This window comes from Alosa sapidissima, chromosome 8 (assembly GCF_018492685.1).
Source record: "Alosa sapidissima isolate fAloSap1 chromosome 8, fAloSap1.pri, whole genome shotgun sequence".
NCBI lineage: Eukaryota > Metazoa > Chordata > Actinopteri > Clupeiformes > Clupeidae > Alosa > Alosa sapidissima.
This window is the reverse complement of record NC_055964.1, coordinates 20,561,561-20,582,227: the sequence shown is the minus strand read 5'-3', so window position 1 is coordinate 20,582,227 and position 20,667 is coordinate 20,561,561. Positions and strand designations below refer to the sequence as shown.

At 41.4% G+C, this 20,667-nt stretch overlaps 2 protein-coding genes across 2 annotated transcripts; both read right to left on the bottom strand.

Annotated features, from left to right (window-relative positions):
* Positions 1-12,065: 12,065 nt before the first annotated feature.
* Positions 12,066-15,088, bottom strand: LOC121715011 (macrophage-expressed gene 1 protein-like). Its single transcript, XM_042100278.1, has 2 exons — positions 14,573-15,088; positions 12,066-14,267 (listed from the first exon to the last, which is right to left on the bottom strand). The coding sequence occupies exons 1-2, from the start codon at positions 15,014-15,016 to the stop codon at positions 12,564-12,566; spliced, it is 2,148 nt and encodes a 715-aa protein (XP_041956212.1). The 5' UTR covers positions 15,017-15,088; the 3' UTR covers positions 12,066-12,563.
* Positions 15,089-17,640: 2,552 nt separating this feature from the next.
* Positions 17,641-18,474, bottom strand: LOC121715025 (histone H1-like). The gene has a single exon (XM_042100315.1). It carries the CDS (start codon positions 18,417-18,419, stop codon positions 17,865-17,867), a length of 555 nt encoding a protein of 184 aa, XP_041956249.1. The 5' UTR covers positions 18,420-18,474; the 3' UTR covers positions 17,641-17,864.
* Positions 18,475-20,667: the final 2,193 nt, after the last annotated feature.

The following is a 20,667-nucleotide window of genomic DNA, read 5'->3' as shown; positions in this document are numbered from 1 at the left end:
TTTAACATTACCGTACTAATGGTTGTATTTTGTGAATAGAATATTACCAGAGAGTTGAGAAGGAGCAAGGATCTTTGATATTACTGTATGAGAATCGTAGCCAGCTAGCTAGGCTGTTTACTCGGTGTTCACCTGGCTATGAACTGAGACTTAATAAGTCATATTCCATAACACTGACTTAGATTACAACTGACACAAAAAGGCTATTGTAGAAATAAATCATACTAGATTTGGCTGGCGAATTTTACACAAGTGGCACAGACTGTAGCCTATATTATTGGGCAATCGCTAGCTGCTACTTGTAGCCTAAGCGTGTTGGTAGCTTCACTATTTTCTGAATAAAGTAACTTTTCAATAGCTTAACTTCTTTATTTATCAAGTGGCTTAGCCACACAAGCTACACTTTTCTTGTCATGTGTAATTGGCACAATTTAAAGTAGCTTCCTATGTAGAGAACTAGCCTACTGCTGTGTTTGTGTTAATAATACATTTGACTGGGTGGTAGTATTGTGTAGTGTTTTATTCATAGCAGAGTAACTGATAGTTTAGCTCACTACAATGTCTAAGTAGCTTGCCCAACACTGTATTGTTCACATGTCATTTACCCTAACAAGAATAAGATGCCTCTCAAATTCCTTTATTCATTTATTTATTTTATATCTCCCCAGAACAACTGCCTTGCTCAAGGAGACTGTGAATGAACTGAATAGTCTCCTCACATCCCTGGAACTGAGGAAGGTGCAGCTCTTCATTGCAGTATTGGAGGGCATCTGCACTGTGACTGAATATTTGATTTATGAGCTCCACCTTCATCACCTGCATTCACCACTCTGTGTCCCATTTTCCCATCGTCTGGTTGACTCAGTCCTCTTTTAGGGAGTTTACCCAGTTTCACTATGTACTGCTATCTTATTTGCCCACCTGCTGTCTGAAGCACTTTTTTCTTAGCCAAAGTGTACCCAAGCAATTTTAGCAAGGTGGGAACATACAAAATTACATGCACCAGTTATCGAAATCATAGAACCAACTGCATGACAGTAACCTCTGTCTCACTGAGCCTGTGAAGACACTCCCCGATTCTTTACTGATTGCAATGAACGGGGCTGATCTTAGCAGTTTCTAAAATGTTTCTTAATTCTTATTTATTTAATCTCTTCATTGGGGCTGAAAGCTTTCTGTGAACTGTAAATAACAGATGCTGTTGATGAACCCATTGACACTGTACAAGTGACAAGTCACCTTTTTGTCTTGAATTGATGAAGTTACACTTACTATGCCAAACCAATGTCTGTTTTTTAAGGATCAGAAACAAACCTACAAACTTGCACTTTATGATGTTTTATAAACAAAGTTCGGGTGGAGCCTTCGGGATGATTGACAGCAATTAACTCACCCACTGCCGCCGCAGGGTAGGCCTATTTAAGCCGACCTCCTTTTCCATACGTCACACGCTCCGACGTTAGAGAAATCATCCCCCCTCCTCCCCCTACTCCTCCATTTCACCAATTGCCCTGTTACTCATCCTCCTTACACAGGGGGGTGCAAGCGGTCATCGCTCTATCGCGATGTCCGCTCCAGGCACTCCAGGACCACGGACAGCTACCTTGCCAAACACGCACTTCTCCCATACATTCTAGTCTAGCTGAAGCAATCATATAGAAGGGCGAACTAGTGAAACAATATTTATGGAACTTGTCTAACAAATGCTGTTGATATTGAACCCAGTTACTCCATTTCCTTTACTTATGCCACACCAATGTCTGTTCATCAAACTTTATTTTTGATGGCACTGAACTGAAAATGTTAATGGATTTTTTCTGTCAATTTAACCCATTAAAACTTGTATCAAACCAGTTTCTGTCTATGCTGTCAAACATGGATTAGTTATGTTCCCAGTGTTTATATTGGATGTCATCACTTTATAATATCATATATGAGAATATTCTATTACTATTAAGCCCACTATGAATATTAAAATACACACAACCATATTTCCTGTATACAGCTTTTCTACTGGAAGGTTTACAACTTATTCTGTCAATTTACCCAAGTTTGTCACTAAACCACATAGGCCTACTTGGAATACCCCTCAGATGTCTGAATGGCACTGATCTCACTTAAATGTTTATAGAACCTTTCTGTGAATAATGCTGTTGATGGAACTTTTCTGTCAACTGTGAACTATATTTAACTCATTAAACTTGTATCAAACTAGTTTTGTCTATGCTGTCAAACATGGATTATGTTCCCAGTTTTGATATCGGACGTCAGGTCACTTTATATCATATATCAGAATATTCTATTACTGTTAAACCCACTATGAATATTAAAATACGCTAAATCATGTGTCCTGTATCATAGCTACATGTATGACCTTTGCAGCAAAAAAAAACGAGTGAGAATCTGTTCGGTATTCAGTGAGATATGATTAATTAAGTGCGCTGACAGCTCATCTCACAGGCCAAACAGATTACACTGAGTGGAGTGGATGACCGGTCCAAGATGGCGGCTCCAAATCTCGTCAGCGCTAGTAAGGAGTAGCGGTCGATGCGGCGTCTATGTATATTATGTCTATGGGGGAAGGTACCTTTCAGGTACCGCCTTTTTCGCCTCTGATTGGCTACAAGGTCTCTCGCCCGATTGGTTATTTGATTTGGCCGTGAAACGTCATCTCACGTTCATGGCAGACTGTCGGCTAGTCTGTTTTGATAGTCTTGACTCTTTACAACAGAAGTAAACGAAGTCAAGCGCTGTAAGTGAGATGTGTTGGTCGAAATAAACATAATACTTACTCTGACACACACAATTACTAATGTTTAACATGCAGTTAATGTTGATGTGTCACCAGACAAAGCTGGGACAATGCAGCCAATCCGTTGCACACACGAAAACACAGAGTCAATATAAAGTCAAAAATACAAATAGTTTATTATTACATAAAGTTCATAAAACTGTAGTAATCCACAGTTCAGCTTCCCACCGTGTATAGACGATGCCGGTAGGCAGCGGCTTGTAGCTCAGTCTCGTTAACGTCCACGGAATCCGAAGTTCAGGAACCCCCGTCTGGATCAGTCCGTTCACCTCCACAATGCCGCCCACACCTGGAAGTCGGGGCACCAACGTCAGCGACACCAAAGACTAGACATTATACAGAAAGTCTCCTCTTACTTCCCTGTTAGATTACGGCGATCGGCGTCAGCAACCCGCAGCAGCTCGATTACTCCCAGCCAGCCGCTCGCAGCCCGTTGTCCCTCTCTCTCTCCGAACACCCCGCACGGCTCTTATTCCTCCCGGTGCAGTCCCAATTTCGAGCGCAACCAACCACCGATGCAGCCAGTGATTGCCCACACCTGCAGCTCCAAATTAGCCATTACCGGCTGGTACCTCCGTGGGCTTACAGGAGCAACTGTTACACAAACACACACACTGCCAGTCCAAGCGGCTGAGACTGTCCCATGCATAATGGCATAATAAATCAGCTACGAAGTAGTCCATCAAAATAAATGCCCCAAATCCCCATTGTCAACAATGAATATTTCAAATCACACACAGTTCACAATATACACAATACTACATGCACCCAGCCCCCCCCGTGACAGATGCACTATATTGTTTATTACTTGCCTTGAAATGACTACTATGCTGCAAGCTTCAGAGTTTGTAGATTCTAGATTCTCCAAATCAGCACTTATGCAATATTTGGTTCACAATAAATAAAATCTGTCATATTTGAATTATACTGTAGTGTCTTTTCTGCAATTGGCTGACTGTGGCTTCATTAATCTGTGGTAGTTTATTACAAATTATCATACCTTTACTTTGGTAATAATTTGGAGGTAATAGTTTCATTAAATATTTTCTGTTGAGCAGGCAGGATACAAGTTAGGCCAACACATCTCTCGTCGCATCAGGGAGCCTTAATGAACTCTGTGTTGACTGTTCTGTTAATTGTGCTGCTGTTCTAAGCTTATTTGCTGGTTGGGAAAACTTGGAGCCTAACTGTTAGATGTTGTTGTCAGTGTTACTGCACTGCAGTGTACAATAGTCATTAAATGTCTCACTGCTTTCCATACCTATTCCATACAGTACTCTGCTTGAAATAGTAAGTCCCTGCCCCCCCCCCCTACATACACAGCACATTATTTCATCAGGAAGCTTCTCCAACACACATCCCCAACATACTTACAACACACTGCCCACACACACACTACACACACACACAGTCACTGCTCCACTCCCCTCCCGCCCACACACACATCTTCACTGTCATCACTCACATACATCATACATACAGTACTCTGCTTGCAATAGTAAGTCCCTGCCCCCCCCCCCCCCCCCTACATACACAGCACATTATTTCATCAGGAAGCTTCTCCAACACACATCCCCAACATACTTACAGCACACTGCCCACACACACACTACACACACACACACACACACAGTCACTGCTCCACTCCCCTCCCGCCCACACATACTTCTTCACTGTCATCACTCACATACATCATACATACAGTACTCTGCTTGCAATAGTAAGTCCCTGCCCCCCCCCCCCCCCCCCCCTACATACACAGCACATTATTTCATCAGGAAGCTTCCCCAACACACATATTGCACACTGCCCTCTCCCCACATACACAGCACACTATCTACCCTATATACCCATCTCCCCTGTCATCCTGTCATCCCCCCAACACACACACCAAGACCCCTGGCAGTTGGGTTAGCCCCTTGAGCCGTGGATCTGCCCAAGGTTTCTTCCTTGGTAAGGGAGTTTTTCCTTGCCCCTGTTGCTCTTGGGTGCTCCTTGTTGGTGCCCCCCACCCAATCCCAATCCTCCCCCACCTTTTTTATGCAGCCCTTGCCACTTAATCTACTAAACCCCTCTTCTACTGCACTCTTTACCCCCCCCCCCCCCCCATTAATGCACAAATAGGCTGACACCAGACATAATTTCACTGCATTTCTTACTTCAGTAACTATATGCATGTGACAATAAACTTCCTTGTATCCTTGTATCCTTGTACCTAGTTCCCTCTGTAATTGTGTGTATTATCAGCATGATGATGCATCACTAGTTTCCATTAGTCTGGAATAGGGACTGACTTGCACTGCACACAGCTGGGCAAAATGCCGTTTGATTGTATTGCATACATCTTAAAACCCAGGCAATGCATACGTCTGCTTATGTAGGCCCTACTCCTTAATCCCACGGCACACATAAATCTTACCGATGTCAGGCCGATGAATGCCGTTACAGTCTAGAAGACATCGCCTAGGAAGCGTTTGCTCATTGGCAAGACATCGCCGGGATGTCGGCAAATCATCAAAAACGACAATGAGCCTCAACGACTCATCAAAGCTATGCCCACCCCCGGCTTATACGACCTTTATTTATTTAGGTCGGATCTTGAGATTACACATTTTACACTAGGCTATAAATGAATTAGATCTATAAAGACACAATAAAGATGCCAGAAATATTTTCATTTCATTGTATTGAATGTTTAAAAAAGTCTGAATGATGAAAAAATGCTGTTAGAAAATGTTCCCCCAAAAATCAGGTTCTTCTCCTGCAACAGACAAAAACAACAATTAATTCACCGCAACACTTTCATCTTTTAAGTACCCTTACCGATTGCTGTTAATGAATTTTCATAGATGCAGAGAACCACAGACCGAGCTCAGAGAAATAGATTTCAAAACCATTAGCGTTACCTCAGCCAATAATTCAATCAAGCAGAGGCGAGCTAATGGCGTTTATTTGGCTAGCGCGCTAACGCCGGTGTTATGCAGTAACTGGCTTTCATGTTAACTGGCTGGACTGTTTACTTTGCCTCTGGAGTTAACGTAACCGCCCCCTTCTTTTGCAGATGTGTTCAGCTGAGGATTTAGCCTCCGATACCTGTTCGCAGATTCGTCTGTTTAACTCAAGTTCAAATAGAAATGTTTGTGATGCTCCACTTTGTTGTTTAATAAAGCTTTACAACACGATGTGTCGGCGTTGGAAATGTCTGGTTGTCTGTAGTAGGCTAGGCTACATGCGCTGGACCATGAATATGCCACCAAATAAATAAAACTAAATAAACTCCATGTGGGTCTCGAACCGCTACTAAATTAAACTACTTAATGATATCCTGATAGCAACCTGCTTGTGCCACTAACCAGCTGATACTTCACAGGGAAATTGGCCATACTTATGTACTAGGCCTACAAGTAAAATAGGTTACCTAGTATGTTATTGTGTTTGTAGCAGGTTAACTCAGTGAATCATGGTAACTGGCTACTGTGTTATCTTGGAACGTTGTCCAAGCCATTAGACCTTCAAAGTATAGCCTAGGCTTAATGGGTTCTACGTTTCACCAAAGTCCTTTTAGGCAAGTCCCTCCACTCGGCGGACATATAGCAACGCTTTTTGGGCACTCATCGGGCATCCTATTCAGCAGAAATGCGCATGCGCAAGGCTTCACAACACCAATCTTGCTCCAGCGGCGAGTTCACAACACATGATTGGCAAGATGTCTTCACAACACACCATATGATTGGCTCAATGTATTCAAATCACACCACATGATTGGCTCAATGTATTCACATGTCGACGTTTTGCCGAGGAAGGGGTGGGATATGTGTAGACAACGGCCATATTGGCGTTACAAACTAGCCCCATGCATTTCTATGGAGGATTTTTTGAGTGCTGTGTCTCCTCATTAGAAAGTCTCTGGTTTCACTGACTGCTGCAGGCTGCCCACGGCCAACTACCCAGATAGCAAAAATACACTGGGACGGAACTGGGCCACACCTACCACAACGTCCGGCACGGATCTGCATAATGGACCTGATCCGGCGTCCAAACGCACATCGGTCCAAAATTGGTCTGGATCCGTTTGATGGATCTGGTGTCAATAAGGGCTAAGACTGGCCCAGTTCCGTTTCGGGGAGCCAAAGTCTCAAAAGTGGGTTGGACCTGACATCGTCTGCCATACTTTTTATTTGTATTTCTTCTGTCAACTTTGACCCTAAGAAACACTAATTGGAGGGTCTGCTCTGCCGGAAATATCGCGAAAAACAAATGTGGCCATTGTAGTGTATGCACCCTATCTTTTTTATCAGAAAAATGTGAAAAATGTATTTTTCCCTCAACTCCTCAGTGGGTTGGGTAGGCTGTCAATAAATGCATTCCAGGTGCAAAGAACACATGTGCTGACAACATCCACTGAAAAAAATAACTCTTAAAACACATTTCTACATGATTTTGCATCAAATTAATGCCAAACAAAATAGGCGTTTTCTCACTTTTTTCCAATATTTTCATCTTTACTTCATTAGCAATCAATTATTCCCCCAGGTTATGACATCAGCCAATATGCCATTCTTTTCACCAAACAGTATACTCATTCCACAGAAAAAATGATAAAAATCCAACCAAAATCAATGGCTCTGTGATGATTTCACTACTAGTTGGCGATCAACAGGCTCAGAACCTCCATAGAATTTTAGGCTACTCTCAAAATTCCGAAAGACATCATGGCCTAGGCTTTTTATTAAATGTCAACATAACCCTGTTCTCCCAATGGAAATGTGTCACACAAGAAATATAATACAGCAAAATGACTTTAATTATTTTATTGTCTCGGAGGACAACTATTACAACTTTAATGGAACAAATAATTTAACAGAACCTATAATTAACTAGGTGCAGGTCCCTGTTTGGTGGGATAATCAGGAGGGTGGCACTTAGCAGATACAGGGACAGACCTTCACACTCACCACCAGAGGAGATAGCAAACAACACCGGCAGGGTGGGTTATACAGCAGCACGAAAAAAGTTGACCCCCCCCCCCATCTCTCTCTCACACACATGCACAGACACACACACATGCATGTGCGGCATACTTACGTGTCCCTGCCTTCAAGCGCAAGTTCAATCCTTGAACATTTGTTGGGGTCCCTGGTGCAGAGACATGCAATGCCACACTTCACATTGGCTCTTGCACAGGAGCATCCCCGGGCACATATGCTTTTCAGAAGGCTTTGCCTCTTTCAGCATCATGGTTGCCACCAATTTGCCATTGACAAGTTTTCTCCCAAAATCAGTGGCAGCTGGGTAGGTTGGCTGAACCATGTGTGCCCGCTTACACACAGCCAACTGGTGCAGGGCTCGGCGAAGGTGTAATAGGAAGGCATCTTCAGTTGGAGGAAGGCAACGCATGTCTCCTTTGATGCTCACAAAGAGATGGGCTCGCAGTGCATCTAGAGTACCACCAAATGTGGTCCTGTCATAGAGTGACACCATGTATAGAGTGACACCATGTATCGCCATGCTGCTGTTATAACCTCTTCCTGAACATCTAGCAGAGGCGGACAGAGTACTGTACACAGCTTCATTACTTTGCTAAATTTTACAAGTACAATGTACAAGTAAAAGTACAACAGTCAGATGTCTACTTAAGTAAAAGTACTGAAGTATTTGATTTTAAAAGTACTTGAGTATCAAGAGTACAAGAGTAGCCTACATTTTCTATTGCATTACTACTGACACAGTGCTTACATTTATGTACAGAAACGTCCTACGTGGAGTTATGAAAAATGTTAATGTTAATACCTTGGAGAATGTAAAAGGAATTGAAAGTAAAATCAAGTCATTTTCATCTTTTTACCATGTTGCCAGGGATGGGCAGTATTTCTAATAGTATTTTGTAATTGAAACACTTGAAGCAAAAACTATCATTAACTTGTTCAGAAAATTAAACTAGTCTGGCGAGGTGGGGCCACAGGTTGGCGTTCCCGGGATAGACCTGCTGCGTCTTCATCCATTGTTTCGTCCATGGTTTCGTCTCTTATCTAAATCTGAACATGGAGTTGACGGATAGCTGAAGGTGATTGCTAATAGGCTGTCCCAATCAATGGCGCCTGCACAATCCAATCACGTTTGAGAGGGAAACAACAAATTGAAGGTTTCCGAGATTTTTCCTTTTTTTAGAAGAAGTAACGGGTACTCAGGTTTATGGATAGAAATGTAGTGGAGTAATACAGAGTGTAGTACAATATTTGCCTCTTAAATGTACTTGAGTAAAGTCATGAGTACTCCCAAAAAATTATACTCGGGTAAAGTACAGATCCCTCAAAATTGTACTCAAGTACTGTACTCAAGTAAATGTACTCAGTTACTGTCCGGCTCTGACATCCAGGCTTTCCTCAGGGTCACCGTACCTGCACAGTGGCTGAAGGTCTGTCAGGTGTTAAATTGCAGTTTTGTAGGCCCGCCTTTTCCCTCTTCTGTACAGATACTCCGAGCGGAGTAACACCTATGCTGCAACTTTGACAGGTAGACTGCGATTAAATAACCTGACTGAAGAAGGAGGCGCGGCAAATTCTGTCACGCTCCTCCCAAACTTCTGTTTGTAAACGCCATTTGTTTACACATGTACCACCCTATAGAGGTCACAAACACCATGGATGAACATTTTAGGCTGACAAATATCATTATATTAATTTAAAAATAAAGTATTTAAGCAATTAAATGAAAAACAAGACAGCCATATCATGCAGCCTGTATTACATTGTAGTGAATGAAACTGCAGTGGACAATTTACAAAAACAACAATCTGACTAAATATAACATTTCACATATCCTCACTCATTGACTGCGGTTCATAACCTTTACATAAGACCCAACAGGTACAGGTCAGAATAGTGTTAAATAGCAGATCTGTGGGGCGTTCCATTAAATATATATTGCATGGTAGCACTAATTTTTAGTTATAAATGCAATTTCAATTCCAAGGAATTACCAGTGCATGCAAATGCAAAAATTGCATCATATATAGTTAAAACAGATGGTGCAAGCACAGAGATAAGCTAAGCTGTCAAAGGTAGTAATGTAAGTGGTTGCTATGCTGGTTGCCAGGTAGATACCAGGATCATGGTGGTTGCTAGATTGACATTATGGTTGGTAGGTTATTACTAGGGACAGTGTTGGGGAAGTTACTTTTAAAAAGTAGTGTTTGCTCATTACTTTACTTAGAAAGTAACTTTTTATACTTGTTACTTCATACAAGACATCAATTTTGATTGGTTATTACATAATGCACCATATTAGTACATTTTCATCAAAAATGTTTTGTAACTCCTGCATTTGGTAATAGCCAACGCAATATTTAATAATTTATTACAAAATGCAGGAAAATGTATTACATTCAGGCAGTTTATTAGAAAAATGCGTCAGATTATTGCAAAATGTGAATGAAAGTACATAATGAAGGGACAATGTATTAATTACATTTTATCGAGTTATTCCATAATGCCGTGTTATTACATAGTGCGCTGTAACACGGCACTGCAGGTTTTCATTCGATAACACTGAGCTTTCTCCGTCATGAATCAGTAAGCAGTGGATTCATCATCGATACTGAACAGCGCATGCAAAGCAGCTTGCTTCCTCCTCCCAACTGTCACAGTTCCTCTTCTGACAGGGCGCCAAACAATGGCACTGGATGGTGAAACTGAGGAGCTAAGGACAACAATCTTAAGGAAGACAGCGGTGAGAACACGGACATCCCAGTACTGCACTGTAGATGTAGCAGTCAGAAGAATGGAGAGATATTTTCACAAAAAATGGATCAAAGGGAACATTGAGAGAGGATGCGTTTTTTCTTTGTTTTCTATGTTTTGAAAAGATTTTAAAATAAAACAGCATTTATTTGGCGGTGTGTTGAAAACTGTTGTTGCCACATATTTTTCAGGCTTTGCAGCTGAGTTTGACATTTTCACCAGAGGCAAATGAAACCCTTTAATAATTATTAACTCCATATCTCTACATGATCAGGAATTGAGCAGGATAAGCAGGATTTGGCCCTGTGGCTTGTCCTAAGTTTTTGTCATGTGACTGGCCTGTGGCTTGTCCTGTTATTGTTATGTGTTCCGTATTGATTCTGGACTTTCCACACAATAATGTGACCTTCCTCTTTCTTTAACTTACAAACTTAAAAACAGGTATGTGGCTTCAGAATGAGGAAATGGAGCAGTGAAGTGATAAGCCTCTATCACAGTTCCTTTATCGAGTTTATTCAGTAAATTGGGAACAGATACTGTACACAGTACACCTATCTATCTTCTCAGCTGTCCACAAACATCCACAGCTTCATGATTCAATTTGTGATACCCAGGCATGATTAGTATACATACAGACATTTTATAATTATTATAATTTATATTAAACGTGTACATTGAAATATAAGTTCACGGCATGTTTATTTACATTATTCCATCTTCCAAGGTATTTTATGGTCTGGAGATCTCACTACATCTAAATCAATGTAGACCTGTGGCTGGCTGAATTTCTAACCAGGCCCTTATAGGGAAGTTTATCTTAGTGAGGCTCTTCCCACAATACTGCATAGGGGTCAAATCTAGTTTCAGTAAATCAGTGATGGTCTGTACATAAAAAAACATCACTTCCTCTTTCTTCACTACATAGATTTTGCATAGCTTAGAAGCATTCTAACTATTTGCATAGTGACCGGAATACATTGTTAGACGAAGTAGCTGACTTTCAGGTAAATCATTCCTTGCTGTCTTAACAAATAATAAATAAAGATCTTGCCAACTCTAATGTGCTCCACAACATTTCCTGAGTATCAAGCACTTTCATTGCATCCCCTCATTTGCTCTGCCCCCAACTTACATTTGTACTTTATGATTTGATGGTTTTATCCATCCCTATGATCTTTTTCAATTGTCTGCGTGTCCGGGGCCTGTGTTGTTAAGTCCATTTTAGCCTTTTCTTTTTCATTTGCCCCTGTTAGATATGGCTTTTCCCTGGAAACTCCTACCTCTAAAGTCAAGAAGTTGTCTTTGTTATACATTTAATATCAAGTATGAACATTTAATCACAATGACATTCAATGCTGCTTTAAATGTATTCCACAGTGGTGAATACAATCAATTTCTATCAAAAGTGTATGTATAGGTTGATCACAAGAACTAACAGAAAGGTTTCATTCATTCATTCAGAATGTCACTAATGTAACTAAAACACTGGGAAAAATTGTACACATTATCACACATTCTGGAAAATAAACAGTTTATTTCAGTGCTTGTGCAAAGATCGATAAAATGAACACTTATAGGAACATGTGCAAGAAATGTGCAAAAGTAGGTTTATATTTGAGAAAGAATATGAAATAGCCACACAGTATAAGATGTATTATCTTGTGTTAGCCTTTCACTGATTGTGGCATATTCTCTCCATTCCTCTGACAATCAAAACATTTAGAAAAGAAAAACAACATTGCATTCTTTAAAAATCAAATCATTTGAAATGGGTGTTCCTCTTGTTAAGTTAATAATACAAGTTATTACAGCTTACACACCCAGCTGTTAAACAGACAAATTTAGTCAAGCTTAAATCTTAATGTAGCCGACCCTTAATAGAATTTTTGATTATTACAAAAGTACAATAATACGTATATAGTAAAGAAAAGAAATCATGACACCTTTCTCTGTTGACTTTCCCTGTTTTTTTCTTGCGTGAACCCTGACATGGAGACTAATACCCTGGGGAGTTATGGGAGCAGGGCCTGGGTTGGGTTGTCATTCTCTCCCTCACACTGTGGTTCAGCCGGGGTCTCTGCCTCTGCCTCTCTTTGCCCCTCGCCCCTGATCACCTCATACCCACTGCCAATCAGAGGCATAGTTATTCTCCTCTTCCTCCTCACAACAACCACACCTACAACTAGCAGGGCAACCAGCGCAAGAACACCAACAACAACACCAAACTTTTCCCCTCCAGACATCGCCGAGTTGTTCATCTCATTTGATACCTTTTGAATCTCATCTGCGTCGGCCAGTTTCCACATCTTTGTGTCTCCAACTCGTATCCAGGCCTTGTCCCCCTCAGTCATAACAGCCACAGTGTTGGTGGCCACCATGTAGGTGACCGGAGTGAGGGTGAAAGGAGGAAGGTGAATGGGCAGCAACTGCCCGCCAGTGAAAATACCTGACTGGACGCAGTAGAGCACTTGACACCCGTCGCTTATGGCAGCCAGGTGCTGGCTAAATTTTGGCGGACAGCGAGAGTGGCCTTTCATGAGCGGATTGCCAGACTTGCAGCTGAAGAATCCCCCAAAAGGCACTGCAAATCGAGTGCTTGCCTCATAGTCATTACTCAGGCACACCATCAGTCCGTTGGCAAGCAGTTTTAGAGAGAGGAAGTTGGGAGGGCAGCTTTTAGATTTGGTTAAAGGGTTCAGTAGCGATGGGCCATAGAGCCCCCCAAATAGATAGCCAGAATACTGTTGTGTTACTGTGTTTGCAGAGCACCAGTAAGTATCAACTTTGGCACGTCTGACATAGTACGCATCACCACACACCTTTTTGCAGCAAGTGAAAAACAACCAACAGCTATGGCAGTGCCTATGGCATTCATAGCGATTATATCCCTCCTCCACCTCCTGAGATTGTAAGAAGGTAGGTGTGAAGGGCTCACGACAGGTGTAATCACCAGTGTCTGGGTTTTTCTGAGCTTGTGCATCACAAATCGGACCTGCATCTTGTGTGAGCTGGGTGCACTGCTGGTAGACACCACCAAAGCTCAGGTTAGTTGCCGCGCCCTCACAGCTACCATCATCTACATTTGCCTGAAAATTGAAATTCTGAGAGTCCTGCTGTACACACCCTGGCCGCATATTGATGTTGTAGTAGCGATCTATAGCTTTATGCACAGATATGGCCAGTTTACGCACGGTTGGTTCGGGAAGGTCAGGAAACGCCGCCTTGGAAAGAAAGTAATGCAGCGGCATTCCTGCACGATCTATAGCTACCAGGTTGTTGAGGGTGCTTTCCTGCCATTTTTGCAAAGTTATGCCAGGGTAGAACAAAGTCCCACCATGGCTCTGAGTCAGGGAGTACGTCACGTTTCCCTCATAACTGCGAGTTTCTGACGTTTCATAAGAGTCCTTGCTGCCAATGTTAAAACTAACTTTATTGAAAAAGTTAAATCCGGCAGAAGCCGTCACTGTAGACTTAGAAGAGTCACTGTCGGCAACATAAGATGCCCTGAGATAGTCCTCTTGCACCAAAGTGGCACCGGCTTCAAGGGTGGTTATCACGTGAGTGCCGTAGTCAAGGACTAGCCTCTCTGACAGGTAAGCTGCTTGCCTAGTTTGATTGTTTTCGATAGCATCGGCAATTTCCTCAGCCTGGTGGGCGAATCGGGAATCCAGAGTAAAGTCTGGATACGTCTTCACCGTGTAGATATGGTTCCGCACCTAGAAAGAGTTGAATATAAGGGTGTTCAATTTGTGGTTTGGTTAAGACAATCTTGTTGTGATATGCGCGTGTTTGTGCTGCGCTGCAACATATAGGAAAGTTCCAATTGAACGAAAGCCTATATTTTGCATATATTCTACCATCATGTGATGTTTAAACCGATAAACCGAACAATGATTCAAAAGAACAATGTGCCAATTTCTGATATCTGGATTTTGGAGTGCCTGTGCATCACAAATAGGACCACAGGTGCACACACACACATATATGCATCTTCCATTGAGTTGTACGATAGCACACCTACCTGTACACGGGCAGTAACAGCAGTCTCTCGGACCTGATGAGTCTTCATTCTTTGATTCTCTGAGGAGTATTTTGCGTTGAGGACGGAGAAGAAAGAAGCATCTGCGTTGATTGAGTGAGAGGTGGTACTGTGTTGGTCGAGCCACGAAGAGATCATATCCGAATTGGTCTCCACTCCACTCACCTTCTGTGGGATAACGAACACTTCATCAGGTATGAGATAGACTCCATCCTCTGTGGTTTGGCATTGGGAATAACTGAAGTTCATCACTCTTCCCATGTCCAAATTACGGAGGTTATCCCAGCCACCACCGGGCAACACCTCTAGAGCAGGGATTGTTGTGGTTTGACGGCAGTCGCGTAAACCATTGCTTTGGCGGGAGAGTGGATGAGCACTAATAAAACTGAGAGATACGATAAGGCACAGTTGTAGTCGGAGAGCCATGGTGTCCTGTAACCACAACCCTCTAAGTTGTTGCAAGGTATAAATACGTCCGCGCTTCCCACACGTCACAAGACAATGGCACGTAGAGTCATTTCGGTCTCGTGTCTTATTTTTTAGTTTCACATCATGAAATGATCTATGCGCCTATCAATCGCTTCCGCTTTAAGGACTTCTAGTTTTCTAGTTGTTCTTGATTGTGCTGTTATTTTCTGTCACACTTCTGAGCTCAAAAGGCTTAGTCCACTGCATTTTTTTTAACTTCATTTAATAATTTCACTGCATTTCTTACTTCCAGTAACTATATGCATGTGACAATAAACTTCCTTGTATCCTTGTATAAGCGTCACAACTTTAGAACTTTGTCACCATTCCAAAGATAACCTGATGATACAATGCTGTCACATCCATAGACATATAAGAAACCAGTCAATGGTCACATCACATTCACCACATCATAGCTGCTAGTTGCAGACCCTTCTTCAGGGCGACGAATTCCATTTGCATTAGTGAAATACACAATGCAGATATCCACAATGTCTTTACCCACAATTGTCATTTCAGATATCCACTAGTCTACTTGATTGTTCATTGGGCAAATTACGTTACATTTGCCATACATGATATTTTCAGATTCAGGGCTTTGTAACATTCAATCAAGAAAAAACTCGCACACCATTATTTGTCGTTGAAAAAATAAATAAATTAAGTGTTTAATCCATCAAGCTAAAGCTACAAACGTGTTGATCATCAGACCTTCTTCAGTGTGTGCAGATTCAGGGTTTGCCATAGTGGACGTTGAAGATTCCATTTTGGACAGGGGCGGGGCTTGCCCCGTCAAAAGAGTTATGTGTTTTATAATCAATTTAAGCAGCCACTTGTCACTTCTTCCTGATGACTGCACAGGCAGATCGCGCACTCTGACTCTCTCCGTCGCTACGCCACTGTGTCATACATTTATAGACAACAGGTGGCAGCATTTCTTGAATTGAGCGCAAAACTGCACATTCAGACAGCAGGTTTTGTAGATTTCTCTCATCCAGCATGAAAACTAAACCCTATCATAAAGAAATTGGTAGGACGAAATTGGCACTGACTTTTGAGACAGCCAGCAAAGTCTTGATAGCGAAAGCACCAAGAGTTCTAAAGAGCTCGGTTTAGGTAGGCCTACAACCTTCAAGTTCAACTGTCCTACATATGTGCTCTTATCATACCAGTTACTGTCTGTGGTAGAATAAATAAATAGCATAAATAAATAAATAAATAAATAAATAAATAAATAAATAAATAAATAAATAAATAAAGTTAAAGTGCATGCCAACTGTTACTGGTCAGGTTTCTGAAATTTCAGGCAACATATTGTAATGGTGAATCATGTGTATTTGGTGTGGGTTTTTAGAAATAAAATGTCTGTGTGTAAATGATAAAAGAGTAGGCCTAAAGTGACTTTTATTTTGGACCACATTTTACACATCTTCAGCCCGACTTTTTTGTCCGCTGTTTGAAATGGTGTTTGCACATTACGTCACTCTAAATGGCGCTGTCCAAGGTGCTTTACCGTCAATGTTGGGGCTGCACATCTTCAAATGAATAGTAAAGGTAAGTAAAACAAATAGAATCGGTTTATGTTTATGCAGATACACATTAATGTAAATGGAAGATAAAAACACACGTCATGCCTACAGGCAGTGTTGTGCCCCTCCCCAGAACCTCAAGACTCAGCTTTTACATTTTAGCCTACGTCACCAAGGGCAACGTTTTTTTACTAGCGCTGTCTAAACGACTGTAATCCAACCCAAACCCAATCCAATCCATGGTCGTTTGCTGGGAAGCGCCTAGAGTACCTCTTTAGGCTAAGCATGCACGCAGGGAAGATATGTGTGTGTGCGTATGAACAATTTTGTTAAAACACATTTGTTGTAGGCATATTTTAGCTGCAAAATCGGTGGCTTGGCTTGCTACAAGTTATAAATGTCATAGCCTACCGTCGAGTGAAACTGAAAAGGCGCGCGTGGGTTCATCTGTGTTTTTGTTTTGGGCGTAGAGGTGCTGAAAGACCTGAATGCTCTGTATCGCACTTATACAGGTTTTGGCGTGATATGATTAATTTGAGCGGGACAAAACAGGAGGGAAATTAACAGCGCGAACATTAATTTGCGCCATGCGAATATTAGATTATCCTCTCTGCTACCATTGTAACCAAATGAGCAGTGTAGAGGGTGTCCTATATCGCCACAGTATTATTCTATCATATAAAGAAACGTATAGGGATAAGCAATGTGGATCGGATCGTATGTTGTCTCGAAAATTAATTTTAGTTTTTAGAATGTGCAATCACACAGACAGATTTATCTGGACAGAGACTAAACATATCTGAATCTATTTGATGGAAACAGCTTTTTTATGAACATGTGACTAGCACAGTATTACGCCCAGCAGGATGAAAATGCTGATGTTAATCTTATGAGCTTAATCTATTTTACTGTAAAGGTAAAGTCATAGGCCTACTTTAACTTACCAGATTTAATGCATAAACGTCTAAAGAGTTAATAGAATTATTGCAGGACTTTTAACTGTGTGTTGCATTACCTCTTTAGTCCAAAACAAACAAACAAAATAATCAAGAATTTCTGAAATTAATCATTTTATTTTACAAGCAATCTTCAAAGTTAAATGTGCACCTGAACTTTGCAAATAGCCTAATGCATATGTTAAAAATGTATAAAAGCAAGCAGCAAGTCCAGACATTGAAAATTTGAAGCAAGGTCTGCAAAATGTATTTGCAGCTTTGGACAAAATATTATATGACCCTCTGCGCTAGTTGTAAAGAGAGTCCAGGTAGACACCGCATTCACTTCTTAGCTGCAGCCCGTTTGGATTTCCCTTTGGACACTCTGCGCTTAGGCTTAGCCTTTCGGGGACTTTTCGGCTTTTTGGCTGCCGCTGGTCTCTTAGCCTTCTTCGGACTCTTTGACCTCCTCTTGCGCTTCTTTGGCGTGCCTGCTGCTTTAGTTGCTGTCGTCCGTTTAGCCTTCTTGGCCTTTTTGGCCTTCTTGGCCGTTGGCTTCTTGGCTTTCTTTACAGTCTTTTTCTTAATCACCGGTTTCTTGCCAATCTTGAAAGACCCGGAGGCCCCAGTGCCTTTTTTCTGAAGCAGACTTCCGTTGGTCACCAAGCGTCTCACTGCAAGCCTGATGCGCGCGTTGTTCTTCACAACATCATAGCCACCGGTTGCAAGACCCTTCTTCAGAGCGACGAGAGAAACACCACTGCGTTCTTTAGATGCAGCCACCACCTTGAGGATACGGTCGGACACAGTGGGTCCGGTTTTCTTAGGCTTTGTGGACCTTCTCTTTGCTGGTTTGGCTGCCGGAGCAGCGGCTGGAGCCGGAGGCACTCCTGACATGGTTGGTCAAGTGACAAGTTCTAGAGGAGGACACAGAATGAGTGGGTGGGAGCGCAACCTCACCAAAAATAAAGACTATGAGAACCTTGGAGACTCAAGTGCCCTGCCGCAGCGCGCCTCTTTTAATATAAAATGTAAGCTGTGTTTTTTTTAATCAATTAAACATTTTCTTGTTGTGTGTAGAAAGCTCAAATATGACAAATAATGGGATCAACTGTATGCGCAAAGAATGCACCATGCTGTCGATGTCTTTGAAATAATGAAAACAACCTTGTTTGTTCATAAACTGTAAAAATGTGTCAGAAACGTTGATCTTGCATGGTCCACTTGTGGCCGATTTGGTTATTTTCAGTTCAATTTTACAATATAATATAAAGAGGAAAAAGCAGCTGTGTTCTCCGTCCATGTCTCTTAAACACAGTTTATAGTTTCTGCAAAGAAAACAAGCTGTTTTAAAATAATAATAACAACTATTATTTGTCTTTAAAACCCCTAAGAAGCACACCTTCTGATTATGCTCTAACGCCTGAATTTAAAACATAAACAATTATATATTTTAATGTGTTATAAACAAACAACGCAACCGTTAAACCTTTCCAAAGACTATTCAATTTTTTCGATTTATTGGTTTTGTAAACATAGACTAGGTCTTCTATGTTCCTCAGTACTAACTTGGTACAAAGCGGGAATCTTCATGGGTGGGTGCCAAAATAGACACCAAATTTACCGCGCCTTAAAATACTTGGATTGGTGAGGCTATTGAACAGGTCACAGCCTAGGATAAAAGTATTAACACATGATGTTGTTGTTTTTTTTATTGAACAACGACTTATTGCCAGCGAATTAATGTAGGTTATGTGTAGAGTTGTAATAACCCATTTCTTTTCTTTTCTGCTTTTGTTTCAGTGTTTTCCCTTTCTTTTTAAAAATAACGAGTCTGTCTCCCTATTCACTCGTCTTGATAAAAGGAGGGGAAATACGTAATTTTAAATATAGGCCTAGAACTATTGGGGTCGACGACATGATTCTTTCTGTTTGATGACCAAATTGCGGGCTCGTGCAACCTCCAGCGGCAATTGACACGATGACCGTCTTATCTTTAGCACCAGATAGGCTTTCCTTAGGCGTCCCAAAATGACCTTATAATGCACATTTGAGTCCAAGAGAATAATCTTTTTAACTTGGTGGTTTTATGATCTGTAATGTTTCCCTGTTTAAAATAAGACTTTCACACCTGTTAAAACATTCACCATGTGCTAATAAGTTAGTAAGGTGAGTGGCTGCATAATTGATGGAGATATATTTTTCTTATAGAGTATACTGTGCCGCGCCCTCTTCTGATGTTGATTTCCTTGCTCAATGTGACACAAAAGGGGGCATGAAAAAGGGCCATGTGCTGTAACCTATAGGTAGGCCTACTGTTCATTTTAATGTAGTAGTTGAACAAAAGTAAATGATTCAAAGAACATTTATTTTCTGTGAAATTAAATAGTATTCCCATACATACTGTATATATTGTACTTAAATGTGTATTCCCATTTTAAAGTTAAAGTTATCTTACCATTTGTTCATAGAAATGGCACGGTGCACTAAGATGTCCATAAAGGCATCTGTTTTACAGAGGTGTTAATAAGGCACAATTCCATTCTAAAAGGTTTCACTGTTATTGCATAAGAAATGTCCCCACCACCTGATGTTACCACTGCCATATCTCACAGTTGGGATGGTGTTTCTTGAGGTATTGTCAGTGTAGCTGTACACCGCATATAACGCTTCGAGAGCTTGCCATAAAGCTTGATATCGCATATGATGTCACATAATCGAGAAATAACCCATATCGTAAGCAACCTACACACTATAATATGTCTTTTAATACCCGTTTTATGGAAAGCTCTTAAGATTGTGGACACCTATACTGGCACCCCAATTCCAGCCGCAGAAGTATGTAGATTTTCTAGGGTGATGACTGGACTTGTTGGTACCCCAAACCAGGCAATATTTTCCTCAGAAGTTTGGCTCAGTTGACAACCTTTCCTTCAAAGTGGGTGGTGTGATCCAATGTATACTTTCTTCTGATGTGCTCACTCTGGATTGGGCTATTGCAATGTCCTTTATACTGGAATTAACAAATCATCTCTTGCAAGATTACAGTCGCTAGATTGCTTACCGGGGAAAGGAAACAAGAACACATTACTCCAGTACTGGCGGCTTTGCACTGGCTTCCTGTTAAATATGGAATCGGGCAGCC